Below are 12,725 nucleotides of genomic sequence, written 5' to 3'. Positions count from 1 at the left end.
AACTATATATGTTACATACATCACACATATATAACATATATATACATTAATATACATGATATATATTATATACACATATATAACATATATTATATATGCATGTCTCATATAAATACATAAAATAATTATTTCTACATATTTAATCTCACTAATATATTATATCACATGCTCTAGATATATATAATATATATTACTCATATATACATATAATAACATGATATAAAATTCAAATATCATATATATAATATGATATAAACACATGATCACATATCTATAACTCATATATATCATATATATTACTATCATATAAAATAGTAAATCACATAATATACACCACCATGCTCACCCATGAATGGTTTTCACATAAAATCTCTTATCCTTATATTCTCACAGTCTTAATTTATCTCCTCTTCCATTGAAAAGGGATAAGCTTTTGATTGTTAGAGATTTTATAACAATGGAAGAAAATCAAGATTTATTACAACTCTATTGTAAAATAATACAAGGACTAAAATAAGAGATTGATTAAATATATGCTAGCTACAATACATATATATACACTATATATATTATATATATATATGAAAGGTAGAAGAGAAGATTACAACACATGTAATATAATATATGTATATATATAACAAGAGAATAATATATATATAAACACTCACTCACAACCTTGAGTGTAGATTAGTGGGGATCACCATGACTTGAACAAGGTATTACACCTTTGTCCAAAAGCTTATTTCCCCCTATCTCTAAGCACTAAGGGAACTCTCTAGGAAATAGCTTTGGGAATTATCAAGCCTTAGGGTTTTCTAGCAAAGTACTTTTTTTTAATAGAAAACTTCCTATCTCTTACAAATGAGCACATTAGACTCCTTTATATAGTGTTTAGGTGATCACACTTAAAATTCAAACTCACCATCTCATTTCTCTCATATAATGAGCATTAATATAGTTTGTAACAACTATATTTTAAACCATTTGAATCCTATCATCAAATTGTGTAACATCTCTTTTATTACACAATATTATGATCAACCAAAAGAAGTTACAAAAGCAATTAACTTTGTAACTCCTCTCCATGTTATAAAGTGTAGGTTACAATTTTAAGTTAAATAAATCATATTTTACACAATTTATTTACCAAACACTCAATATATATTATTCACATAATAACATATATTACCACATTTTAATTTATATATTATTATATTAAATAATATAACAATCCCCCACTAGATTAAAATGTGTGACACACATGTAACATTTATTTAATCAATCAAAATATAACAACTTGTTATATTATATGAAATCTAATTAGTTTCTACGATAAACTTAAAAGGTAATTAAAAATGTAATTTCAAACGATTTAGCAATTTAAATATTTAAATATTTTACTAGTATTTTTTTTTTTTTGAAAAGATTTTACTAGTAAGTTATGTGAGTTTTTTTTTTTTTTTCTACTTTATTGTGACTTATTAGTTTATTAAATAGACTTGAATGTAACATAAATATTGTTATAAAAGAAAAATAAAAAAAGTAATGTAAAAGTATTTAAACAACAAATCAATGTAATATAATCTAAAAATAAACACACAGATTTCAAAGTAACAAAAATGTATATAAAGTAAATGGTAGCTTATTATATTACATGATAACTCATTAGTTTCAAAAATAAATTTTAAGGTTACTCAAATGTATTTTACATAATAATATACCATAATACAACTTAAAATAAATATTTGATTATTAAGATGTTTACAAATAAGTTTTAGAGGTAACTAAATTGTATCTCAAACTATATGATATAAAAATAAAGTTTTTTTTTTTTTTTAAAATGTAAAAGTAACTAATTAGTTTCTTATCGGCATTATAGGTAACCAAAAGGTTACTTTTGAAAACACAGGAAAATTAAAAAAAAAAAAACGGAATTTGAAATTATTTTTCGTTTCAGGCATATTAGTTTGGAATTGAGGTATTTTTTGATGATGTGTCAAGGTATTATTGTAATTGAGATTTATTAAGGGATTTTCGTGATTAATTTGTATTTTAAGTATATAATTGAAAAAATCCCTTTTTTTTTTTGGTGTTTACAGTATAAAAGAAAAAAAAAAGACAGTATTAATTTAATTTCTACCGTATGGCAGGAAAATTAAAAAATATTACCCCAAATCTAGTATTTTTGTAAAAACCCTTAAATAAAAGGGATAATTTCACAAATGCACAAAAACAACAAAAATACGGTTTCACAAAATTTTAAACATTTTTACGATTTTTTTGATTTTATTTACATAAAATACGGTCTTTTTATGTTGAAATTTTGTTCATTTGTTGTACATTTTTTGTTATCTGTATGTTATTTTTTGTTGTTTTTTTTGTTTTTATTTTCATGTTACTTTTATGTTGTTTTCTTGTTGATTTTATGTTGTTTTCGTGTTATTTTTTGGAAAACCGTAAAAATGTAAAAAAACATTCTTTAAACGTAAAATGTAAATATTTTACATAAAATCAACAAGAAAACAACATAAAAGTAACATGAAAATAACATCAAAATAACAACAAAAAATAACATACAGATAACAAAAAATTAACAACAAATGAACAAAATTTTAACATAAAAAGATCGTATTTTATGTAAATAAAATTAAAAAAATCGTAAAAATGTTTAAAATTCTGTGAAACCGTATTTTTGTTATTTTTTTGTTGTTTTTGTGTATTTGTGAAATTATCCCACCTAAATAAAAAGGTATATGGGCCTTTGTATTAAGGGTTGGGTTAGTGAGGGATACTAAAGAGAATTGAAGGGTATAGAAGAGTTAAGAGGCTTTAGTATCAATACATACACAAGTTCCCTCTATTTTCTTGCTATTGTTCTTGTTTTAGCTACTGGTATTGTACCAGCTTAATCAAGACTTATCAGAACAGTCAATAACATTAACCAATTCCCACTTAAAAATCTTTATTATCGTGAAACAGATACATCGATTCCAGGGGTCTCCATTAATGGTGACTCATGGATATAATAAAAACTACATTTTGATTCTTCTGAGGTTTTCAGTACAACGAAAGTTAAAACGACACAAAAATTTAAGAAATAAAAAACGTAGTGGAAAGAATACAGAGGGAAGAAGACATCCTAAGAATTAGAAGCTTATGCAGCAGCAGTGATGCACTGAATTGCTTCTTTGCATATGCCAGTCATCGTTGCTTCGGGCCCGTAAACCTATAACACAACACAAAAAGAATAACAAATTTCAGAGTTCTTGTGCATGTTCACTTTATAAAATGTTTCAGAATGCAGATTAGATAGTAATAATATAAGTAGTACCTCAATAGGAATGCCAATTTCGTCTCCGAGTGCCCGCATTTTCGCAAGACCTCTCTGGTAGTTGGGGCCTCCTCTTCTCACATAAATGTGCATTCTTGCTGCTTTAAGTTTTGATTCCTAAGTAATTGCAGCAGCAACAATACCACATTAATCAAAATTACAAATTGAGGAAATGAGGAGACTGAATTTAAGATTGAACACGAATAAGCTCACCTTCTCTTTGAAGGCTCTGATTATGCCATTAAATGTGGCAGCAACATCAGTAAAGTTAGCTATTCCACCTCCAACGACCAGGGCTCTCTTGCGGCCATCAGGGTCAGCAGTGGCACACTGTGGACAAGGAATTGAATCATTAGTAAGACAATGTGTGTGCAAGAGTCTTACAAGGGTAGTATTGAAGAAACTTGGTTATTCTGGTTAAGTACATAATGAGAATGACAATGAGGGAGAAAGATCTTACATCAATGACAACCCTTGCGTACTGCAGTACCTCCTCCTCGTTGGGTGCACCGCTGTATTCAGCATAGTTTCCGAGTTCATTAGCATAGCCAAGATCTCCAACCTGAACAAAGAATGATAATTAATTCATCACATGGTAATGGGAGGGAGCCATGCTAATTTAATTAGGTAAACTTCTTAGACCCAGAAGTGATACCGTGTCTGCATATATGACACTTGCACCTCCTCCAGCTACCATAGTCCAGATTCTTCCCTTAGGATTCAGAACTGTGAATTTCAATGATGCGCTAGTCTGAAATTCAAAGTAAAAGAAAAACTTAATAATTCGTCCCTTGCTGGTTGGTTAGCTAGAGAATTAAGGACTAGAGCGAGTTTATATCATTAACGCCAGATCTTACTACAATTTCGAATTTCTGTTTGTTGGAGCACTTGAATTTTTGAGCCAGATATCAAAGATAGATTTGGAAAAGCAATATTATATAGGTTTCTTCCTTGAGAGTAAACCAAATGAAAATTGAAATCTAACAGCTAAATTCTCTTGTAATAGGTCCTTATTCAATAGAATCGTAATCAGATTAAGGCATCCGGCTGACCTTTTCATCTAACCCATGAATAAAGCTTTCAGTAGGACTCATGACTCTTCCAAATGGCATCGGAAATTCAATGTTGCCCCACCTGCAATAATGGAATCGTTTCAGGTAGACTGCATTGAATCATTTTATTTAAGCACAACATAATAAAGAAATGAGGTGTACTTCTTGAAATTCTTGAAAGCAGCAGTGTCATCCAGCTCGCCTCTCATATCCAAAGGATATGGCTTTCCATCAACAAGTGCAAAAGGATTCATCTCTAGGAAAGTGAAGTCCAAATCTGGCAGATGAGAATAAAAGAAGTCAACCTCAAATTTAAAAAAGTTGATTGATTTGTATCGAGTAGTAACTAACCACTAGTCTAATGCACCAATGAATTCTCAATGGAATTTTCTTAATTGGAGGATTGTGAAAGACATTTACAAACCTTGAAATAGAGCGAAAACAGATTTAATGAACTCCTCAATTTCTGCTTTGATCTGGATTTAAATAAAAACTCTATGTCAACAAATTTATGAAAAGGAATAGATTACTCCATATAATAATAGTTTTGTAACACATTGGCTAAAATAAGAAGGATGCCTGAACTCTGAAGCTCACATAAAGTTAAATATTTGATTTTCAAAAATCATATATGAAAGAAAAACAGTCTATTACATAATCATGTGTGAAGGAATTACCTCCAATGGAAGGGTTGCAACTAGTGGAGCACATACTTCTGACGTAAAAGTTGCTCCAGTTGGAACAAATATAGTTTTGACCTGTTTATACAAAAGAGCTTGTAAACTTGAAGTTCCAAAGGAACAATAGCTTAAGAAGACCTAAGCAAATGCATCTCATAACAAACTGTATAGGAAAAGCTTCTTCATAAAAACAAGTAAAAAAATTCATTCCCAAACTTACCTTATCCCAGTTCTCCTCAATATCAATTCCTCCACACTCGGAAAAGCTAAGGCTAGATCCAAGTCTTTCGGAGACAATATTAAGGTAAAACTCCTCATTGTGAGGGATGAAAGGTTCAACAATGAATGTCGTAATGGGTCCTTTGCATCCACCCATCTCGACCTGCAACAAGAAAACGGAACAAGCAATTAAAAAAATTAGGCAGCTGAATGGATCCAAAACTTTGTAGTACAAAGGAAGCTTATCTACCAGTGAAGCGAAATAGAAGAAAAATATTTACCTCTTTGCCAAGTCTCTCCTTGACAAAAGTAGCAACTTGAGCATAATCGAGATTCAAAGCAACCAAACCACTTTTCCCACGCTTTCCAAATAACATGTCAGGCTTTACAACCAGTTTGGAAGATGAAAGCCAAGTCTCCTTGTTTGCTAACTCATTGAAGTCAGTTGATTCATTAATCTGTACCATTACACAAAACAAACTAACCTTTTATTGACCTGGAAATATATCTTGCCTAACCAAGAGCAGCCTATATCCTAATCACAGAAGCTAGCTAGCTATGCATGAAAGATCAATCCGAAATATTCTCATTTTCACAATTTAAAACAACTAAATCGTAAATTTACACTCTAATATTGTCATGGCAGAGCAAGTTAATCTCAAATCACAACAAAGGATCACATGATAATGATAAGCTCAAATTCTACTATCAAAACATAGATCAGAAACCATCTAAATTGCACTAAAAAGAAAAGGTGCGTTTAGCAGTGTCTTAATGTTGAAGATCTGGAGCAAAATTGTGGAACAATTCATAAGAAAACGAGAGATAAAATACAAACCTGAGCTGATTTGATCGGCAAATCACGGCCAGAGATCCTCTTGAAATGTTCTTTCAACAATCTCTTGGAATCGTACTCTCTGATCTTCTTGCGAGCCATTTATAAACCTGAAAACAATCACACCAAACCGAAAATATAAATCTCATTTCAGATCCAAACCATTACTAATATCAACAATAAGAAACTCAAACCAGCCGAAATCTAATCCAGAAAAATACGTAAACGAAAACAAAACAAAATTACAGATTGAAAATGTAATTTACCAGATGGAGAGAGAGAGAGAAATTCTCCGAAGATTTGGTTTAGTTTTCTTGAGAGGAGGTAGATAGACAAAAACACCACAACTGAATCTCTGAAACCGTTGTTTGTTCACTCTGTATTTATAGGAAAAAATAATTTTTTTTTAAATAATTACTAATTTGAATTTTTGCACTTGTATTAAATTATATTTTTAAATTTTTGAGAAATTACTTCATATATTAATTTTTTTAATTTTTTTTTTAAATTTACGGTTTGGGTTATTTTGGTAGTTTCTATGTGAGTTGCTATACAAATTTTAATTGCGATTTAGATTGCTCCATTAGTTGCTATAGAAGTTTCTGTGTAAAATTTCGTAAAAATACAAAAGTAAAACTATTTTGAAGTATAAAAAATAAAATAATTTCTAAATTTTAAAAAAAAAATTAAAAATTAATATATGAAGTAATTCCCTTAAATGTTTTTGGTCATCAAAATTTTTCCCAAACTATTAAGGTTGTTAGATTTAAGAGCTTTTGTCAAATTTTACTAAAAAAAATATGATGTAAATGAAAATTTAAAGAACATAATTTGATGCATGTTAAAATTCAAGGAGATAATATTGTAAATATCAAAATTTAAGGTCACGATTTAGTATATAAACAATCGTCATATTAATACAATTGAATGAAATTAGACAAAAAAAAAAATTAAATCCAACTATCTAAATAATTTTCGAAGAATTGAGCAAAAATCTTAACTATTCTAAAATAAAACTATAAAAATAATTTTATAATTTGTGTGGGAAAAATGGACAAGTATGAAATATATTGTTAAACGGGACATAAATGCATTTAGCTGACTGGACACATGCGGTAGTACCTACCTAACCACCACCATCTTGGACCAAACGCTTCAACTACAACGCTTTCTTTTCTTTAGCTAAGCTTGTTTGGTGTGATCGATTCTCTACTTCGCGCTCTATACTATTTCCGTGCGCCAGCGGTTCCGTCACCATTTATCTGTCTTACTTTGACTTTGATCTTAAACTTTTATTTTTCTTTTATTGTAGTTTAGTTCTTGTTGCTTGTCTTACAAAATTGAATGAAAATTAATAACATATTTGTTAAGAATTTTTTTATTTGGTGTTGGTGGTGTGTCTAAGTATTGAGAACTGTCAGATTTGGGGTTTAAAAAAGAAATGAGATGCAATTTTTTGATTGGAGTGAGTTTTAGGATTTAGGTGAAGTTGTTATATGGCCTAACTTTTTTGTTGACTAATTATGTTTTATACGGTCATAACAAAACTTTCTATACAATAAATCAAATTAAATTACTTGTCTTACTATTCAAGAATAACAAATTCACCCATGGGGTTAAATATTGTAAAATAACTTGTGATACAACTTTAATTTAAATTTGACTTTCTTTACTAACTAATTTGGTCGTTCAAAAATATAAATATTGTAAGGAAAAAAAATACTAATGCAAAAGTTATTTATATTAACATTGTAAAATAGAAGAATTTCTTTTTCACAAAATCACTCGACAGTTATAAATATAGTGTATTGTTATTTTTTAAAATATTTTATTAAAATTTAACTTCAAAGTATTTATTATACTACATTTAATATTTGTAGGTCTATATACATTTGATTTAATTATATATTGAAGAAGGTAATGACCATGAAGAGTGGTAAAGACCAGTGAGAGAGAAAAGCTATGAGCTGTAAAAAGAGAGAGCCAGTAGAATGAAAAATATCTGTAATGGCTTACCCGAAAACAGGGCACCAATGTTTTATTTATAGACCAATGAAACAGTACAAAAAAGGGAAAAAGTTGTTACACAGTAAAACAAACTTTACAACCAATTAACAGAAAATACAAGAAACTAATTAACAGAAAAAGACAACTGCTAAGAAATTATTAATTGGTTAACATCCCCCCTCAAACGAAAAGGAGTGTCACACATCTTGAGTTTGGACCGAAGATAGAGAAACCGATCTGTTGACAGTGGCTTTGTTAAGGCATCTGCAACTTGGTCTATAGCTGGGACATACCGAACGGATAGCTGTTTAGAGAGTATGAGGTCTCTAACAAAGTGTAAGTCTATCTCAATGTGTTTGGAACGTGCATGGAAAACAGGATTTGCTACAATAGCGGCTGCACTCTGGTTGTCAACCCATAATATCAGACATTGAGAAGAAGTAATGTGTAACTCTGAAAGAAGTGAAACTAACCACTTGATTTCAGCAGCGGCATTGGCTAAAGCTCTAAACTCACTTTCACTACTGGACCGAGCCACAACCTGTTGTTTCTTGGCAGACCAAGACACAAGATTACCCCCAAAAAACATCACATAACCCTCAGTACTTCTTCTGTCATCAATACATGATGCCCAATCAGCATCCGAATATCCTTCCAGAGTTAAGGAGGGGGCTGGTGTGAGATGCAGACCATGATGAATGGTGCCTTTGAGATATCGCATAAGCCGCTTGCAGGCTTCCCAATGGAGAGTTGTAAGAGCATGAATAAACTGGCTAAGTTTATTAATGATGAATGCTACATCAGGTCTTGTGAGAGTGAGGTATTGTAAGGCACCCAATGTACTTCTGTAAAGTGTATGATCACTAAAAGGTTCTCCTTCAGTAAGAGAGAGCTTTAGAGATGAACTTGTAGGGTTAGAGCAAGGTTTAGCTCCTTCCATGTTGAGACGAACAAGTAAATCCGTGATGTACTTTGTTTGTGACAAATACATTCCTGGATGGTCTCGATGAATCTCTACACCAAGGAAATAATGAACCGGTCCTAAGTCCTTTAAAGAGAAGGACTTGTTGAGATCAGAAATTAGCTTGGAGATGAGAGAAACATTAGGGCCAGTCACTAAAAAGTCATCAACATAGACAAGGAGAATGATAGTGGTGTTACCCGAACCATAGATGAACAAGGAGGTGTCGGATTTGGATGCACTAAAACCCCATTCCAGAAGCTTATCTCGAAGTGTTTGATTCCATGCACGAGGTGCTTGCTTTAATCCATAGAGTGCCTTGTGAAGTTGACACACATGAGTAGGTTTGTTAGGATCAACAAAGCCTTCAGGTTGACTCATATAAACAACCTCATGAAGTTCACCATTTAAAAATGCATTGGAGACATCCAATTGCTTGACATGCCAATGAAGAGACACAGCTAGAGTGAGAATAATTCTCACAGTGGCTGGTTTGACAACCGGAGAGAATGTGTCCTCATAATCTATCCCTTGAGTTTGCAAATATCCCTTAGCAACAAGCCTTGATTTTAGTCTATCAAGGTTTCCATATGCATCAAGTTTCACTTTGTGAATCCATTTGTTCCCAATCACTGTCATATGTGGTGAATAAGGAACCAAAGACCATGTACCTGCCTTTTTGAGAGCATCAAACTCTTGATTCATAGCTTTAAACCACTTTGGATTGTTGATAGCAGCTGTAGTGTTCTTTGGCTCAGATGGAATGAGGGACTCGGGTAGAGGGTATTTGGTAGCATTGAAAGCTTTGGGTTTTCTTATGCCACTTAGAGATCTTGTTTGCATAGGGTGAGTCCTTAAAGTTGTGGTCTCAGTGAGAGGGGTATCAGTATGGACAATATGAGGCATGTTGGGTAATGGGGCTGATGTGTGTTATGTTTCCTGCAATGGAACAGTACTAGCTGTTGGAGAGGAGTGTTGAATTGGGTTAAGGGTACTGTGTGCAGGAAATGAGGACAAAGGGGCCGGGTTTATGGAATTATTTAATGGATTGATAGATGTATGGGATAAAAGTATAACATTGGGAGTAGTGTCTAGGTTGGCATTTTGTGGGACAGTAGGTGTTATAGGCCGTGGGGTAAGGTGTATGGGAGGGGCAGGTGGAATAGTGGTAATAGTTGGTCCTTGTGGTATGGTGTTGTCATTTCCCTCATTTGCCGTGTGTTGATGAGATGAGAGAGAGGAAACAATACCATTATTAGCATATGAACCAATATTAGTTGTTTGAAAAGTAAAAGTAGGATGTGGAGTCAAAGGACATACCTGATTGGATGTTGCCTTTGGTGAGTGGGATAAAGCTGGGAAATGGCCTTCATTGAAGGTGACATTTCGTGAGATATATACCCTGCCAGATGGGTGTTCACATAAATACCCTTTGTGATGAGATGAATAACCCAAAAAGATGCACTCCTGAGACCTCAATTCAAGCTTGTGAGTATTATATGGTCTTAAGTGAGGAAAGCAGCTGCACTCAAAAGACTTTAAAATAGTGTAATCTGGTTTAGCACCAAAAAGACAATCATAAGGACTTATATTACCAATAACTGGTGTGGGAAGTCTATTAATGGTGAAAACCGCACATGCCATGGCAAACCACCAATATTCCATACTCAACCCTGCATGAGCTAACAATGTAAGCCCGGTTTCAGTGATGTGTCTGTGTTTACGCTCGGCACGGCCATTTTGTTCACTTGTTCTAGGACAAGGATGTTGAAAATGGATCCTTTGGTCAGATAGGAAACGAGCAAATGGTCTATATTCACCACCCCAGTCAGCTTGGACACTTTTAATAGGTAGATTAAATTGTTTTTCCACAAGACTTTTAAACTTGATAAAGACATCAAAGGCATGATTTTTTTGAGTTAAGGGAAAAATCCAACAGTATCTACTATAATCATCAAGAAAATAAACATAGTATTTGAAACCATCTTTGGACACAACATGGGAAGGACCCCACAAATCAGTGTGTATAAGAGCTAGAGGTTGGGTGACCCTACTGGTGGATAAAGAAAAAGGCAATTTATGGCTCTTGCCTTGATGACAAGCATTGCAAAATTGTAATGCTTTAATAGACCCTGTATGAGAAATGTGAGGTAAAAGTTTGGCCAAGGTATTATCAGCAGGGTGTCCCAATTTTAAATGCCAACTATTAACATCATTAAATTTGGACACAGAATAAGCTTGAGGAGAAACATCAAAAATATCTTGTGTACTTTTATTAATTTCTTGAGAGTTACAAGAATTATTTTGTACATTTGAATGACACATACAAGAACAAGTACAACAAGAAGTATCTAACCTAGAGCTTGTAGCAAGATGACATTGAATGGCCGAGTTTGATGACTCTCCAAGTTGGTATAAACCATCTTTAGCCCTTCCTTTAAGAAGCACTGTCCCTGTTAGCTTGTCATTAACAAAACAACAAGATTTATGGAATTCAAGAAAGACATCATTGTCAGTGGTGAGTTGAGAAACACTAACTAGGTTCTTCTTAATAGCAGGGACATGTAAAATATTTTGCAAATGTAAGGAAGAGGAAGGACTAGAGGGGATAGATAACTGACCAATATGGGATATGAGTAATTGCTTACCATTGCCCACGGCTAGGGTCTCAGTGCCCTAGTATGGAATAGCAGTGTCAAGATGAACATTGCCATGGCTGACATGATTAGTGGCACCAGTATCCACATACCAAAGGTCATCGTCTCCCATGTCAGGAAGCATAGTTGTGGTTAAAGCCTGTGGATCATAGGTAGAGTCAATTTCAGTTAAAAAAGCTTGGGAAGAAGAGGAACTACCATACTTGGGGGTGATGAAATTCTTATCAAAGCGGTAGTGACAAACAGCCGCTGTATGACCAATGCGAAGGCACACTTGACACAGCAGTTTGGAGCCATTTCCACGTCCATAGAAGCGCCCTTGAGAACGACCAGTTTCATTGTTGTGAGGACGAAAAGAAGAGGCACCAGAACTGTGATTCCCACCATTTCTTGACTGGTTTACACTCAGATTGGCCTGCATCTTGAGTGAAAAATCTGTGAAAGTGCTATGATGTTCTAACCTTGTTTCATGAGAAAGTAACAAGGCTTGGACTTCCTCAAATGAAAGATTGTCACTTCGAGAAGTGATGCCCGAAACCACTGGGTCAAAATTAGGTCCAAGACCATTCAAGAGTTGGAGAACCAAATCTTGAGTAGAAACGGGTGAGCCAGCGATTGCTAGTGCATCGGCAGTAGCTTGAGCCTTTTTCACATATTCAGCAATAGGTAAATTTCCTTTTTGAAGTCTTGAGAAATTACCTTTGAGTTGTAGGAGTCGAGCCTTGGTTTGGCTTGAAAATCTTTTTTCAAGAGCCCTCCAAACCGAAGATGAAGTGGTGAATGTGGCTACAGAAGCGAGGATCGGTTCAGACATAGAGGATCGAATCCAAGAAAGGAGGAGGTGGTCCTTCTTTTTCCAGTGCAGGTACTCGGGATTGGGAGCTCCATTGATGAGAGTTGGGGTTGGTGTTACATCTGAGAACAAGATCTGATCAAGATCATGTCCTATAACAGTGGGGACAACTTGTGATTTCCATGAGAGA

At 33.4% G+C, this 12,725-nt stretch overlaps 1 protein-coding gene across 2 annotated transcripts; it reads right to left on the bottom strand.

Annotated features, from left to right (window-relative positions):
• Window positions 1-2,932: 2,932 nt before the first annotated feature.
• Window positions 2,933-6,527, bottom strand: LOC115712747 (ATP-citrate synthase alpha chain protein 1). 2 transcript variants are annotated; one of them, XM_030641099.2, is made up of 13 exons: window positions 6,384-6,526; window positions 6,121-6,227; window positions 5,564-5,740; window positions 5,284-5,445; window positions 5,061-5,141; window positions 4,808-4,859; window positions 4,546-4,660; window positions 4,384-4,465; window positions 3,987-4,082; window positions 3,792-3,893; window positions 3,545-3,661; window positions 3,332-3,448; window positions 2,933-3,226 (listed from the first exon to the last, which is right to left on the bottom strand). In XM_030641099.2, exons 2-13 carry the CDS (start codon window positions 6,217-6,219, stop codon window positions 3,155-3,157), a joined length of 1,272 nt encoding a protein of 423 aa, XP_030496959.2. In that variant the 5' UTR covers window positions 6,220-6,227; window positions 6,384-6,526; the 3' UTR covers window positions 2,933-3,154. The 2 variants fall into 2 exon arrangements, with proteins under 2 accessions (XP_030496959.2, XP_060969163.1); XM_061113180.1 differs by having other exon boundaries at window positions 2,933-3,448; window positions 6,384-6,527.
• Window positions 6,528-12,725: the final 6,198 nt, after the last annotated feature.

Source organism: Cannabis sativa, chromosome 4 (assembly GCF_029168945.1).
Source record: "Cannabis sativa cultivar Pink pepper isolate KNU-18-1 chromosome 4, ASM2916894v1, whole genome shotgun sequence".
NCBI lineage: Eukaryota > Viridiplantae > Streptophyta > Magnoliopsida > Rosales > Cannabaceae > Cannabis > Cannabis sativa.
Note: the sequence above shows the minus strand (reverse complement) of the source record. Positions and strands in the feature narration are given on the sequence as shown.